Source organism: Balaenoptera acutorostrata, chromosome 19 (assembly GCF_949987535.1).
Source record: "Balaenoptera acutorostrata chromosome 19, mBalAcu1.1, whole genome shotgun sequence".
NCBI lineage: Eukaryota > Metazoa > Chordata > Mammalia > Artiodactyla > Balaenopteridae > Balaenoptera > Balaenoptera acutorostrata.
Window position 1 is genome coordinate 64,641,905 of NC_080082.1, and position 16,323 is coordinate 64,658,227.

Consider the following 16,323-nt stretch of genomic DNA (forward strand, 5'->3'; position numbering starts at 1 on the left):
CCTGGGCCCCGACCCCCGATCGTAGTCTCTCCGCTGAAACCCTGGGCCAAGCCCCTCGAGCGTAGTCACATACCTGCGCAGGCACTCCCGCTCTGACGCTAAGGTTCCGCCTCCCATTCTCAACAGCCTAAGAACACGCCCCTCTCCGTTAAACCACGCCCCGTCCCACGCCCCTCGAGTCTAACCGCTCCCCTTATTCCGCCCACCTGGGAGATTCGGCGCCTGCGCACTCGGTTCCCGGGCGTCGGCTCCGAAGTCCTTCGGGTGAGTGCGGCTGGCTTCCGGGGGGAGGCCTGTGGGTTGTTTTGGGTGGTCGGGTGTCCAAGCCCGAGGGCGGGGCGGGGCAGGGCAGGCGAGGCGGGCGGCTCGGACCCGGCAGTGAAGCCCCGGCCTGGGCGCCGCTGCGCCGTCGCTCCCGGACCGACTACATTTCCCAGAGGCCCGCGCGGGTGCGCCGAGGCCGCGGCTCAAGCCGGGTTCGGGGCTGTGGGGCGGCTGGAGCGGCGTGTGTGTGAGAGACAAGACAGGACTGTGAAAAGTCCAGAGAGAGTGCGAGCGGAGTGTGTTGGTGTGTGTGTGAGAGAAACGGGTGTGCCTGTGTGTAAGATGTCAGCAGGTGTGGGACCCCGGGAGAGACTGAGAGGGAGAGATAGTGAGGGCGGGTGTGTGTGAGAGAGAGAGACCTGACTGTGAGTGTGAGAGACCGAGAGCATGCTGGTGTGTGTGAGGGAAACGGGTGTGCCCGAGTGTGAGAGGTCAGCAAGTGTGTGGGGTCCCAGGAGAGGCTGAGAGGGAGAGATCGTGGGGGCGGGTGTGTGTGTGTGAGAGACCGAGAGCATGTTGGTGTGAGCGTGTGAGACTGGAGTGTGTGTGTCCGTGTGTGCCCGAGTGTGACGGAGACCCCGGTGTGTATTATGTGTGTGTGAGAGAGGTAGCAATTGCAGTGTTTGTGTATCTATGTGTGTGAGAAATCCATGTGTCTCTGAAACAGAGACCATTAAGAATGTGTGTGTGTGTGAGAGAGAGGAAAACTAGTGATGTGTTGGTGTGACACCAAAGTGAGTAGGAGAGAGACTGTGAACCATGGATTGTCACCACAAGGCTTGCACATATAGCTTCTGTGAGGTTGCGGAGAGTGTGGGTGTGAGTGAGACAGAGATGAGGGGCAGTGAGCCACGGGTGTGTGTGAGAGAATAAGATTGGGGGTATATGTGTGATGTGTGTGTATCACCATGTGTGTTTGTACCCCTGGCCTCTCTGAGACTGTGATATATGCGACTGCCTATGATGTGCCTTCCGTTGGGTGCTTGTGATTGTGTCCTCTGTGTGATCAGGAGGTATGTGAGGTCTTGGGCCAGTGTCTGTGTGTTACCCTGTATGGTTGTAACTGGCCCTGTGTGACTGTGGTGTGTGTGGGGAAACTACTTGGAAGGTTGATAGCTTTGGCTTCTTTGTGTGTGTTGCTTTATGGAATTGTGTGTTGCCAGGATAAGGATCCTGGAGTAGAATTCCCTGCTCCCAGTCTAAGAGCTCCAGTGAGAAGCAAGAGGCGGGGTGACTGGAGCTCCTGCCTGAAGCAGGAGACACCCTCAGTTCTGGGTGACAAAAAGGAGGGGAAACCGAGGGCTTGAAGACAGAGATGAGAGTGAAGGTGGCAGAATTGGGTGCTAAAGGATCCACTGTCCCAGGGTGAGAGGAAAGCAAAGCCCCTGGGGGTTTGGCAGGAGAAGGTGGATCACCCTGGCCTCTGGTGGCATTTAGGAGTCAGATTTTCAAACTGAAGACTGTATCAAAGCATGAAGCAGGGGCACAGGAAGGGAAAGAGTCCACCTTTACCTACAAAATATAAAATAGAGGAAACAGCTATTTCATGGGATCATTTTTAAAATAAAGTGAGAGAAGATAATCTATGCAGAGTACCTAGCACATCTCATTATTTTTATTCATAATAAGACCAAAGAATGGGAAAGCAACTTTTAGAAAAAAGATTAAATTTAGGACCTTGAGCATAAGAGAAACAGAGTTATAAGTTATACCCCTCAACTGCCATCGGTTGCCCATAATCTCCCAGTTATGTGGGCAGTGGAAGCAAAGAAGGCTGGCAGGAAGAAGGAGAAGATAGAGTTTTTAGGCTGGTGATTCTGGGAGTGCAAAGGCCTCATCTTTTCACTCTCCTTTTTCTCCCTCCAGCCTTACCCTTCCAGGACAGTGCTGTTCTCCAAGAGAAAAGCCAGGAAAAGAAGGCGAAAATGACAGTTGAACTAGTGAAAGCCATACCTCAGGTTAGTTATTTCATTTCTCCTTCTTGAAAGGCAGTCTTACTGTTTAGGACTTTGTAAAGCTGCTTTCCTCTTGAAAATTCCCTGGTTAACAGTCTTATCTAAGGGCCTGGTTCCCACTTCTCCCAGAGAGCACTGTCCTTAACTCAGACTGCCTAAGGGGTAAATAAAACTGAGTGTGATGAGGCATAGAGCCCCCTCTTCTTCCCACTTCATTTTATTTATTTATTTTTTAAAATTTATTTATTTAATTTATTTATTTTTGGCTGCATTGGGTCTTCGTTGCTGTGCGCAGGCTTTCTCTAGTTGCAGCGAGCAGGGGCTACTCTTTGTTGCAGTGCGTGGGCTTCTCATTGCGGTGGCTTCTCTTGTTGCAGAGCATGGGCTCTAGGTGTGCAGGCTTCAGTAGTTGTGGCACGTGGGTTTAGTAGTTGTGGCTTGCGGGCTCTAGAGCACAGGCTCAGTAGTCATGGCGCACGGGCTTAGTTGCTCCGTGGCATGTGGGATCTTCCCGGACCAGGGCTTGAACACGTGTCCCCTGCATTGGCAGGCGGATTCTTAACCATTGCGCCACCAGGGAAGCTCCCCCACTTCATTTTAAATTCAGTGTTGACACTTGTGAAAAGATTTGGTTTCTGTTATATGGAATAAAGGTGTCTCAGTATCAGTGAGTTGGGTTCCAAATTAAATGTGCATCGGATAGCCCTCTCCTGTCCTTAGAATGCATCAGGAATCATCCCTCTAGCTGAATTTTGTCCAAATTTCTGATTATATCCTTAAATTCTTAAACATTTTCCTTTATTTTTTATGTACGAATTCCCAGCCTCATTTGTTCACCTAAAAAATCTTATCGTATTTAATTTTTGCAAATTTTTAACTGGTGATATATGTACATAGTACAAAATTCAAGATGTAAAACCTCTCTTTCCTCCCAGTTCTTCTCTTAAGAGACAGTAACTGTGAATTCCCTGGCGGTCCAGTGGTTAGGACTCAGTGCTTTCACTGCAGGGGCCCGGGTTCCATCCCTGGTCGGGGAACTAAGATCCCGGAAAAAATAAGAGGAGACAATAACTATTCTCAGCTTCTGTTATTTCATTCAGGGACATTCTGTTTCTATGTATACACAAGACACTTTTTTTCCCGTCATAGCTAGTGCTTTGTTTGTGTGTCCTGTGTAGGAGATCTTTATCTACCCCTAGGGCATATAGATATTCTCCTATTTTTCTTCTAAAAGATTTGTTTTACCCTTCACAGTTAAGACTCTGATAAGTTTAGACTTGATTTTTATGATTTTTCTACAAGGGTAAGGCTCAAATTAAACTTTTACATTAAATTGTTACATTAAATGTTTAACCTATCATGATAAGTGAGGCAGAGGTTCATTTTTTTTTCCCAGTTGCCTGTCCAGTTGACCCATTTATTGAATAATTCATCTCTTTCACATTGATTTGGAATGCCACCTTTATCTCACACTAAATTCCTGTATATATTTGATTCTGTTGCTAGACTACATTCAATTTTATTTGTATTTCTTTTTTGTTAAATTAATTAATTTATTTATTTTTGGCTGTGCTGGGTCTTCGTTGCTGCGCGCGGGTCGTCTCTAGTTGCCGCGAGCGGGGGCTACTCTTCCTTGCGGTGCTCGGGCTTCTCATTGCGGTGTCTTCTCTTGTTGTGGAGCACAGGCTCTAGGCGCGTGGGCTTCAGTAGTTGTGGCTCACGGGCTCTAGAGCGCAGGCTCAGTAGTTGTGGCGCACGGGCTTAGTTACTTCACGGCATGTGGGATCTTCCCAGACCAGGGCTCGAACCCGTGTCCCCTGCATTGGCAGGCAGACTCTTAACCACTGCACCACCAGGGAAGTCCCTCTGTGAGTTTTTATTTTTCTCTTGATTTTGTCTATGTGCCTCATTATTTTGAGTTAAGTGCTGGACTTTGTATATTTAAAAATCTTAGAGATAATTTAAAGCTTTGATGTCTTCCTTTTGATAGGGTTTACTTTTTTTTTGGCTGCGCTGTGTGGCTTGCGGGATCTCAGTTCCTCCACCAGCGATTGAACCCAGGCCATGCAGTGAAAGCCTGGAATCCTAACCATTAGGCAAGCAGGGAAGTCCCTATAGGATTTACTTTTTTAAAATAGATTTTTTAAATTAAACTTTTTTTTAATAATAGAAAATTTGCTGATAGCAGGGAGCATCCATATGCATCCCACTCAGCTTCCCCTGTTTCTAACATCTTACATTAGTATGGGACATTTGTTAAAATTAATGAACCAATAGTGATACATTATTATTAAGTAAAGTCCATTCTTTGTTCAGATCTCCTTAGTTTTTACTTAATATCCTTTTTCTGTTCCAGGATCCTATCCAGGATACCACATTACATTTAGTAGTTCTGTCTTCTAGGTAGTTCTGTCTCCTTGTCTGTGACAGTTTCTCATACCTTCCTTCTTTTTGATGACCTTGTCAGTTTTGAGAGGTTCTCTGGTATTTTGCAGAACATCTCTCAAACCTGATGTTTTTTTCCTGGTTAGACTGGAGTAATGTGTTTTTAGAAGGAAGATCACAGAGTTCCATTATCATCATATATCAAGGGTTCATACTATCAACATGACTTATTACTATACCTTGATTACCTGGGTGAGGTAGTATTTGTCAGGTGTCTGCACTGTAAGGTTACTCTTTTTTGTTCCACTTTTCCATACTGTACTCCCCTCTTCTCTGGCGACTACCAGTTTGCTCTCTGTATCTATACAAAGTCTGTTTCTGTTTTGTTTTTTAGATTCCACATACAAGTGAGATCATACAGTATTTGTCTTTCTTTGTCTGACTTATTTCACTTAGCATAATACCCTCTAGTTCCATCCATGTTGCTGCAAATGACAACACTGAGCATTACAAAGATTTTTATTTTCAGTGGAAATAAATGTGAAGATGAAAATGCCCGTAATACTTTAAAAAATTTGTCACAACCCTCACAGATATAGAGAACAAACTAGTGGTTACTGGGGGGAGGGGCAAGATAGGGGTACGGAATCAAGAGATACAAACTACTATGCATAAAATAAATAAGCCACAAGGATATTTTTACAACACAGGGAAATATAGCCAGTATTTTATAATAACTACAAATGGAGTATAACCTTTAAAAATTGTGAATCACTGTGTTGTACACCTGAAACTTATTGTAAATCAACTATACCTCAATTTAAAAAAAAAAGAAAAGAAATTTGTCTCAACCTGATGGTGATGGTAACTGGACATTAAGTCTTTATATGAAACTAAAAATTATAATTATTTCATTTTGATATTGTCTAAGTATATATTGGTTTGTTATACTCAAATTCAGCACACAAGTTGGATGTGTTGTAGTCTTATGCTGGGTGATTTCTCACATTGCTATCCAGGTCACTCTGGTATGGCCTGGCATGCTAATTAATTCTTAATGGTACAGCACAAAAAAATTGCATTCTAAATATATTTTTTTATTATGTAAGAAAAAAACCCCAGCCATGTCAGTTCAATGCCTCTTTCCCCTGAAACACTAGGATCCCATAGAGTACCATTTACAAAATATCAACTTATTCTTTTTTTGCTGCTTTTGAAGGTTCAACCACAGGTATACGTCCTTACTTGAAGCCCTTGTTTACTGCCCTGTGGCCACCTGTCCATATTTCCCCATGCTGAGAAATGGATTAGTACCATCATATACAATGCAGTTTAGCATTTTAGGTTAGCATTTTAGTTCAATAAGTACTATTTTAGGTTAGCATTTAATATTACATGTTTAAGTTTTTTTTTTTTCTCTAAGGGCTATTTCTCACATAAAGTAGGGACAGCTTAACACTTCAACTCGAAGTCATGTGTGGACATGAGCATTGGTTGATCAAGAATGTCTTTGTGTCATTTCAGGACTTGTTGACATTCAAGGATGTAGCAATAGACTTTTCCCAGGAGGAATGGGAATGGCTGAACCCTGCTCAGAGGAGTTTATACAGGAGTATGATGTTGGAGAACTATCAGAGCCTGGTATCAGTGGGTGAGGATTTTTTCCCCTCATAGTTCAGAATTACCCTTAGGGACTCTTTATGTGTTTTTTTTGTTTTTTTTTAACTATTAAAACTTTTTTTTTTTTTACTGTGTGTAGGTCAGAATTGAATTTGGGAAATAAAGGGGATATTCAGGAACTGATGAAAATTTCAGATTTAATAAGTGAATTTGGTGTGTATCAGATACTTCATGAGTGTGCCCTTTATAGTCAGTTGGGAACAGGATGTGATGTGACTCTCACTGGTCTCCTGTGCTGCCTTGTTTCCTTTGTCCTATGGTATTGTTACCACCGTAACAAAATTCACAAAGAGTATAGCTGGATTGTTAAAAATTCAGACTATTGCTTTAAAACCTGTATATTTTTATTAACTTGCAATAAATGAACTAGCGAGGCACAGACTATGAAAATTGCTTCACATGTTCTTAGGGAAACTAAAATGAACCCTTCTCAGCCCTGGGGCCCACCATTGGCTGGATTAGCTTTCTGTTGTCTAGAGGCCCCCCCCCCCTTTTTCCCTCATTTTCCCCTAGGAGGGTGTTTTATCTTTATTTTTTATTATAATACTGTTTTTTTGGCTGTGCTGCATGGCATGAGGGATCCTAGTTCCCCAACCGGGGATTGAACCCACACCCCCTGCATTGGAAGGGCAGAGTCTTAACCACTGGACCACCAGCAAAGTTCCTAGAGGCCCCCCCCCTTTTTTTTTTACATTTATTTATTTGTTTATCTTTGGCGGCATTGGATCTTTGTTGCTGCGCTTGGGCTTTCTCTAGCTGCGGCGAGCGGGGGCTACTCTTCGTTGCGGTGCCTGGTCTTCTCACTGCGGCAGCTTCTCTTGTTGCAGAGCACGGGCTCTAGGTGCGTGGGCTTCAGCCTAGAGGCCCCTTTTAACCTGCTTGTGGTTCACTGAACTTCTTGAAACTAAATATGTCTTTCACCAAATTTGAGAAATTTTTGGCCATTATTTCTTCAACTAATTTTTTCTATTGGTTTATTAGATAATTTCTATTGTTGTTTCTTCAAGTTCACTGATTCCTTCCATGTCTTCTTCAATGTCTTGTTAAGCCCATCTAGAGAATTTTTGTATTTCAGATACTGTGTTTTTCAATTCTAGACTTTTTACTTGGTTCTTTTTTATAATTTCTATTTCGCTGCTGAGAAATTACAAGCATATTTTCCTTTACATTCTTGAATATAGATATTTTAACTGTTTTAAAATCCTAGTCTACTGATTCTGTGTTATCAGTCCTGTGTTATCACAGGTTAGGTCTCCATTAATTGTCTTTTTTTCTGAGTCTGATTCTTTTTTTCTTCCTTTTATGTAGTAATTTTGGATTTTATCCTGGACACTGTAAATAATGCATTGTAGAAACTCTGGATTCTGTTAAATTCTTCTGAAGAATATTGATTTTTTTTTTTTTTTTTTAATCAGGCAGTTAACCTGACTCAAACTCCAAACTGTCTCTAGGGGCCCCCTTTTTTAAAAAAAAGATTTATTATTTGTTTATTTATTTTATTTATTTTTGGCTGCGTCAGGTCTTAGTTGTGGCACGTGGGATCTTCGTTGAGGCGTGTGGGCTCTTCATTGCGGTGCACGGGCTTCACTCTAGTTGTGGTGTGCGGGTTTTCTCTCTCTAGTTGTGGCATGCAGGCTCCAGGGTGTGTGGGCTCTGTAGTTGTGGCATGTGGGTTCCAGAGCACATGGGCTCTGTAGTTTGTGGCATGCAGCCTCTCTAGTTGAGGCTTACAAGCTCAGTAGTTGTGGCGAGTGGGCTTAGTTGCCCCGCAGCATGTGGGATCTTAGTTCCCTGACCAGGGGTCGAACCCCCTGTCCTCTAGGGGCCCTTTGTATTACCTCACTTAACTGCTGTCTGATGATCCTCCGAAAATGCTGGGCTGAATTTCTGCCCCGGCCCCTTAGAAAATGGTTTAACATTTATAGAATTGACTGTTGGCAGTCCCACTAAACTATGCCAAAAGCTTTATATAGTCTGTCACCCCTTGATCTATTCATTCCTGTAATGTCATTCCATCAGAATTAAGGAACCAGCTGAAATGCCCAAAACATGGCCAATTTTCATATCGATTTTTGTATGCAGGACTTTGTATCTCTAAGCCATATGTCATCTCCTTATTGGAGCAAGGGAAAGAGCCTTGGGAGATGAAGCGTGAGATGAGAAGAACCCCATTCCCAGGTGAGTGTGGAAGAACCAGATAGGGGAATTCTTTCTAGGTAATGGCTCAGCCATTTTCCAAGGTGATACTTCCTGCTTTCTTATGCTCTTAGAAACTTCTCAAGCCTTGAGTCACGCCTTGACTCAAGCCTGGGAGAAAACTGAAACTTGACTACTTAGCATGGGCTCCCCAAATATCTTTTCTTCTACTTGACTCTCTTCTCTCTAATAACTCATTTTGCAAAAATCTTTATCCAGCTCCTTCCCATCCTCTTTTCTTTTGCCATACAGACTTATATAAGCTTCTCTCCTTCTTACATCTTTGCTTAACTCTAAAATTAGATGCTACCTAAAATCATAACATACCCTGCTGCTTAAATCTTTTTTTGCTTTCCTGTTGCAAATAGGAAAAATCCAAACCCCACCAGCCCCTATGTAACCAGCTCCTTCCTACTTCTCCAACCCTATCTTCTATCACTTTTTAGTTTTTTCACTATACTTTAGCCCAGAGTTTTCTAAACTATGCAAGGTATACAGGTATGTTCCAAGTTTGTTACAGGTATGCCAAGATCCTGAGTCTCTAAGCTTGGAAGACCACATGGGGCTAGCAGCAGTCTGAGTTCCAGGTCTGGTTGCCTCTGGATCATAAGCAGTGCCATGTGTCTTACAAATGTCCTTATCAATGAGTGCCTGACATACAGTTGAAAAGCACTGCTCTAGCCCACTGGTCACCTTTTCTGAACTCAGCAAGCTCTTTACTGACTCAGGCTTTTGAATTTCCTATTTTCTCTGCCTAGAAGACTCCTCTGTCAGCTCTCTGTCCATGCTTGGCTATCAGGCCAGAGCTCAAAAATCATCTCACTGGAAGCTGTCCCCAACCACATTGTATAGTGAACTTTTCCCTTTTCCAACCCAATTACTCTCTACTAAGCCACTGTTTATTTTCTTTGTAACACTTAGGAGAGCCTATAATTATCTTTTTTCTGGTGTACATGCTTATTTTCTGCCTCCCCCAATGAACCGAAAGTTCACAAACACAAGGGAATATTGGGATCACACGTGATAATTATGCCTTTATGAAATTCTCCTTTCACTTCTATAACAGTATTTGATCTTTACATTTGGAGATGATTTGGACCCTAGACTTCCAGGATCCTCCAAATACCCAAATATTAGGCGGGAAGTAAGCTGTGCTTAGACACACTTTATACTTTGGTTATGTAGGAAGCTACCATCTGCCTCAAATAGGAAAAGAGAAAGAGGAATTTTCCTGATAAGAGGTAATAATTGGCCATGTGAAGAATAGATGGAGGATGAGGGAAAGGGGATAAAGAAGCCTGTAAATCTGCTGGGACGTTGAGTCACAGTATAGATGTAAGTATAATTCAGTAACTAAGATATCTCAGCATCTGTGTTGAGAAAAGCCAAAAAGAAAAGGGACAACTACGACTCTCCATGGGAGGCTGGAGATGAAGGCAGCCTTCACAGACAAGAAAGAATTTGAGGGAGGAGTAGATGATGCCCTCAGGTTTCTGTTTTTCTCTTTCTAGTATTGCTCCCCTCAGCCCATCTATGTAAGAAAAACTGTAGGTGATTGGTTCAGTGAACTCTTATGGCCTCAGTTCTAGAATTCTTGAAGCTTGGGTGTTCCTGATGCCACAGATGACCTGGGGTAGGAAGCTTGTTAACACCTCAGAGTCTTTCTTAACTTCTCTGGTAGATTTGATCCTTCCCATCTCTGAACTTTTATACCAATTTTACTTTTTTACCACATGGGTTCGCATTTGATATTCCATATTTTCTTCTTCTCAGATTACTTCCTTTGTTGGCCTTGTCTTCCTAATCACTTTCTGTACTTCTCAAGAACAACTGTCTAATCACTCTAGTGTTCCTAATGCTTGACATGTAATAGAAAACTATTTAGGGAGCATTGGATTAGTCCATAATTTGCTCTGGACAAGATGGGAAAGGGAAGCACTTTCTGCTTTGCCCTTTCTTGATATCACCTCTCCCCTAAAGTTTTCTCTTAGTGTCACCTCTTCAATACAAATTTCTTCTTTATAGATTTATCGAGAATTTCTTATATATGCCTGAGTTTCTGTGATGCATGTTAAGTGACTTAGTAGTAGTGCGTAAGGCTCACCTAGTCCTTCCCCAAAGCTTATATTCTAGCTCACAAGGCAAGACAGGTACTTATGTGGCAGGAAATAAGAACGTGATTAATAATAGTGATACCAACCCACATATCACTGTAAGACTAGTTTCTACAAAAAGACACATGGCAAAACCCTATTAAGATGTGACACTTTTCCTACTTTCCACTTTTCCTGGTGAAAGTGAGAAGGTGAATGGAAAAATCCCTTAATATGCAGCCTGAAGTTCAGGGATCTATGAGAAGTGAAGAGAGTTTACTGTATTAAGACGCATGGAAATGGTTCATAGGGACACTGTTTTCTGATTATGAAGAGATGACTCTAGGATTTTACCTAAATCCCAAGGGAAGTCACAAAGCACAAGGTATTTGTGATTTCTGGGAATCTACAGAGATTTTTGAGCGGCAGTAGGTATGTGATGATATTGGTTTTTAAACAAAGTTAGCCTAGCTATATATGCAAGTCTCCCAGTAGTGGGAAAGAATAGAGGAAGAGTTTCATTTATAGTCTGTTATGTTCATATAGGCATAACATATTATTACTGTTGCATTACTACTTCAGAACTTTGTTATCCTACATTTAATTTTCTAAATCACCTTTTCCATGTTCCTCTATGAGGTCTCATTCTCTGGGGTCTGCTTGCATATTTGTTCAGTTGACACACCTGTGTATCATACATTTTGTGGGATTCATTATTTTCAATTCACCTTTTCCATGTTAAATGTTTCCTTTGTTATAGCCCATGATAAAGGAAACATTTGCTTTTTTGAATCTTTCAGATTGGGAATCTGTATATGAGACACAAAAATTACCTCTGAAGCAGTTTGTGTGTGATGATGTATTAATGGAGAGAATTATAAGCTATGGACTTGAGTGTCCCACTTTTGGAGAAGATTGGAAATGTGAAGATCTTTTTGAGAGGCAGTTGTTAAACCAAGAGACATTTATCAGGCAAGAAACAATCACTCATAAAGAAATCCTTACAGTGGAAATAGACCACAAATATAACAAATCTGGGAAATTTGTCCCACTAGACAATATAGAAGAGAATATTTATAATCACAAGTCAGATAAAAAAAGCTTTTCCAAAAATTCCATGGTAATAAAACACAAGAAAGTCTATGCAGGAAAGAAACTTTTTAAATGTAATGAATGTGAGAAGACCTTCACCCAGAGCTCATCCCTTACTGTTCATCAGAGAATTCATACTGGAGAGAAACCGTATGAGTGTAAGGAATGTGGGAAAGCCTTCAACCAGAGTCAACACCTTGCCCAGCACCACAGAATACATACTGGAGAGAAACTGTTTGAATGTAAGGAATGTAGGAAAGCCTTCAGCCAAAATGTTCACCTTATTCAACATCAAAGAATTCATACTGGAGAAAAACCATATAAATGTAAGGAGTGTAGAAAAGCCTTCAGCCAGCCTGCACACCTTGCTCAGCATCAGAGAATTCATACTGGAGAGAAGCCCTATAAATGTAAGGAATGTGGAAAGGCCTTCAGTGATGGCTCATCCTTTGCACGACATCAGAGATGTCACACTGGCAAAAGACCCTATGTATGTATTGAATGTGGGAAAGCCTTTAGGCAGAACACATCCCTTATCCGTCACTGGAGGTATTATCACACTGGGGAGAAACCCTTTGACTGCATTGACTGTGGGAAAGCCTTCAGTGATCACATAGGACTTATTCAGCATAGGAGAATTCATACTGGAGAGAAACCCTACAAATGTAATGTGTGTGGAAAAACCTTCAGCTATGGCTCATCCCTGACTGTCCATCAGAGAATTCACACAGGAGAGAAACCGTACGAATGTGATATCTGTGGGAAAGCCTTTAGCCATCATGCCTCACTCACTCAGCACCAAAGAGTGCATTCTGGAGAGAAGCCTTACGAATGCAGGGAATGTGGGAAAGCCTTTAGGCAGAGCATACACCTTGCTAGTCACCTGAGGATTCATACTGGTGAAAAACCCTATGAATGTAAAGAATGTGGAAAAGCTTTTAGCATCAGTTCACAGCTGGCTACTCATCAGAGAATTCATACTGGAGAGAAACCTTATGAATGTAAGGAATGTGGCAAAGCTTTCAACCAGAGGGCACACCTCGCACAGCATCATAAAATTCATACTGGAGAGAAACCTTATGAATGTACTGAATGTGGGAAAGCCTTCAGCCAGACTACCCGCCTTATTCAACATCAGAGAGTTCACACGGGAGAGAAACCCTATAAATGTACTGAATGTGGGAAGGCCTTTAGTGATAGCTCATCCCGCTCTCAGCATCGGAGACTTCACACTGGCCAAAGGCCCTACGAATGTGTTGAGTGTGAGAAGGCATTCAGAACAAAATCGTCGCTCATTTGTCATCAAAGATGTCATACGGGGGAGAAACCTTATGAATGTAGCGTGTGCGGTAAAGCCTTTAGCCATCGGCAATCCCTTACCGTTCATCAGAGAATTCACTCTGGAGAAAAACCGTATCAGTGTAAGGAATGTAGGAAAACCTTCAGCCAGATTGGACACCTTAATCTACATAGAAGAATCCACACTGGAGAGAGATCTTATGAATGTAAGGAATGCAGAAAGGTCTTCAGACAAAATGCACACCTTGCTCATCATCAGAAAATTCATGCTGTAGAGTCATCTCAGGCCCCCAGCTCTTCCTCACCCTCTGTGTCACCAAGTCCTGTTGATATGTCTGCTGAATATTTTTGGAATTCATCCACATCTTTCCATTCTCGTTGCCCTAGTCCAAAACACTGTCATTTCACCTGGACTATTCCAATTGTCTAATAACTGGTCTCCTTGCATCCTCTTTTGTCCCTTTCAAGTTCATTCTTCACACTACTACCACAGTGGTCTTTTCAAAATGTAAATGTAATTTTATGACTCCCTTAAAACCCTTGCTATGAAATTTTGAACTACTTGATGCATACAAAGTGCTCAGCACAGTGCCTGATCCAGACTAAGTGCTCTATAATGTTAGCTCAGTATCCTTCAGAGTCTGCTTGAAAGTTATTTTTAAACAGTGAACTCTGGAAGGCAGTATATGTACTTGGAGATCATAACAATTTTGGAAGTGAAACAATGTGGATGATGAGGATTAGCATGAGTAGTATGTTTAAAGCTTGAGATCACCACAAAATAAGGCTGTGTTCCTTTGTTGGTGAGGAAATTCAGTGTGACCTGATACATAGAATATGTTTTAGGAAATGTCTAGAACTCTGGATAAGACTGGAACAAAAGAACTAGAATTTACTGGGAAGAATGTAAGACTATATTTATTCAAGGCAGAAAGTAAAAATTCCTAATATTTAAAATGGAAGAAACAGAGAACTTGAATAGTGTAGCCCTCTTCTAAGACACCTGGGTTAACAGATTAATTCTAAACCTTCAAGGAATCATAATTAAGCTGTTCTAGAGTGTAGAAAAAAATAATTGAAATGGATTATTTTGCAGTATTTGGAATACTTCTTTCATGAAGCTAATTCAACTCTAATATTCAAACCTAGAAGAAAAAAATTATAGATGAATTTACTCATGGTTTTATATATAGGAAGGAAATTATTAACCTCTGTTAAGGAGAATAGAGGTTCTGAATAAATGGAGATCTGTGTTTCTAGATGAAAGTTTCAATATTGTAAACATGTTTGTACAGTCAATTCCGGTCACAATCCCTATAGGGTATCTTTACATTGACAGTTTTGTTCTGAAAATCATGTCGAATGGTAAATAGGAAAGCATCACAAGGAAATTTTTGAAAAAGATCGTATACCCATGAATTTAGTTTATTGCAAAAGTAATTATTTTTGATGTGTCAGGGGGAGAGATGGATTACTTAAATGGTGCTTGACAGTTATCCAACTGGAAATAAGGTCAGATCCACATTTCACCCCTTACAGAGAAGTTCATTCAATATGATTAAAGATGTAATAGGAAACAATATTAAGATTCTAGAAGAGAATGTAGACTATTTCTATCCCTTTGAGTTCAGGAAGGCTGTGGTAAGCAGGACACAGAGTCCAGAAGTCATGAAAAGAGACAGAGTGATAGGACCATGTAAAAATTTTAAACTTTTCCATGGTATAAGACACTATTCAAAGTTAAAAGGCACATGACAGACTGAGATATATTTTAACCATATATTACGAAGCATATAGCCCTTAAAAAAGGGCTGTTGGAAAACAGCAAGGATAAGGTAAGACACACAGTCTGACAAAGTCTGATAAGATGAGATACACAGTATAACAGCAACTCTTAAATGAAGAAATTAAAAGTCAAAGGAGGATCTTAATTGCGCTAATGATCAGATAAATGGAAATTTTAAAAGTCCTCACCACCAACATAAACTAGCACACATTTTATGGATAATATCCAGTACTGCTGCAGATGTGAGAAACCATATTATTATATTACATTGGGAGGGTAAATAGGTGGAAAGCCATTTTAGAAGGCAATATGGTGTGACCTGTCAGTATTTAAAATGTAATCACTGCTGCAATTCTACATCTTGGAATTTATCTTCTCGAAAAGCACAGGTGCAGAAATATAGATGCATAAGCACATTCATTACAGAATTGTGAAAAACTTGGAACGGTTTAAATGTCCAGCAGTAGTAAATTGGTTACTTAATTGTGGAAAATCAGTTCAGTAGATTATTAAGCAGTCACTGGAAAGGATGAGGTGGATCTCTATGCTCACAAAACAATGCTTTGTAGTTTATTGAGAATGTAATTTTCATAACTATGTAATATGATGGCATAGTTATAAACACATAAACTTTTTAAAGTTAAAATTATGAAATGTGTTGTTTTTGTCTACAATACAAATAGAAACCATGCATACACAAATACAGACTCCTTCCCCCAGCTGTGTTGGTTGGGCTGTTCTGATGTCATTCACTGAGGTTTTGTTTGTGTTGCCAGCTGTACACAGTTCACTTTAATCCAATCATATACTCTCTCCTTGGGACTCAGGAGGAAGCTGAATATGAGTCATCCTTTGGGCACAATTTTAAGATGGCTCCTGAGTTCCTGCTGCTCTGCTTGCTAGAGCTGACCTGTTTCATGTTCTTTCTAGGTTGTTTCCCACCAGCATTTTGTTTTCATTTCATTTTATTTATTTATTTATTTAATTTATTTTTGGCTGTGTTGGGTCTTTGTTGCTGTGCACGGGCTTTCTCTAGTTGCAGCGAGCGGGGGCTACTCTTTGTTGTGGTGCGCTGGCTTCTCGTTGCGGTGGCTTCTCGTTGCAGAGCAAAGGCTCTAGGCACAAGGGCTTCAGTAGTGGCAGCGCATGGGCTCAGTAGTTGTGGTGCATGGACTCTAGGGCATGCGGGCTTCAGTAGTTGTGGTGCGTGGGCTCAGTAGTTGTGGCTCGCGGGCTCTAGAGCGCAGGCTCAGTAGTTGTAGCACATGGGCTTAGTTGCTCCGCGGCATGTGGGATCTCCCCAGACCAGGGATCAAACCCATGTCCCCTGCATTGGCAGGCGGATTCTTAACCACTGTGCCACCAGGGAAGTCCCTTGTTTTAATTTTAAAATTAGATTAAGTTATTTTGCTGTCAACCAAGGAAACCTACCGATATAGAAATTGGTAGCCTTGAGTGGGTTTTAGGCAAAAGATCCTTAGAAAATGTGGAATTATTATTAAAGTAAGGTTAT

The 16,323-nt window shown here is 41.4% G+C and overlaps 1 protein-coding gene across 6 annotated transcripts; it reads left to right on the forward strand.

Annotated features, from left to right (window-relative positions):
• The first annotated feature begins 219 nt into the window (after positions 1–219).
• On the forward strand, positions 220–15,431 carry ZNF471 (zinc finger protein 471). Of its 6 annotated transcripts, none has more exons than XM_057534049.1 (5): positions 223–264; positions 2,191–2,282; positions 6,189–6,315; positions 8,427–8,522; positions 11,434–15,431. In XM_057534049.1, the coding sequence occupies exons 2-5, from the start codon at positions 2,250–2,252 to the stop codon at positions 13,452–13,454; spliced, it is 2,277 nt and encodes a 758-aa protein (XP_057390032.1). In that variant the 5' UTR covers positions 223–264; positions 2,191–2,249; the 3' UTR covers positions 13,455–15,431. The 6 variants fall into 6 exon arrangements, with proteins under 6 accessions (XP_057390035.1, XP_057390032.1, XP_057390033.1 ...); XM_057534050.1 differs by lacking the exon at positions 223–264 and adding an exon at positions 284–449; XM_057534048.1 differs by lacking the exon at positions 223–264 and adding an exon at positions 482–1,689.
• The last annotated feature ends 892 nt before the right edge of the window (positions 15,432–16,323 follow it).

Excerpts from the sequence above, each read along its gene's own strand:
- ZNF471 (XM_057534049.1), top strand. The coding sequence starts at position 2,250 with ATGACAGTTGAACTAGTGAAAGCCATACCTCAG. Across the intron at positions 2,283-6,188 it reads TAGTGAAAGCCATACCTCAG|GACTTGTTGACATTCAAGGA; the intron begins GTTAGTTATTTC and ends GTGTCATTTCAG. Across the intron at positions 6,316-8,426 it reads TCAGAGCCTGGTATCAGTGG|GACTTTGTATCTCTAAGCCA; the intron begins GTGAGGATTTTT and ends TTTTGTATGCAG.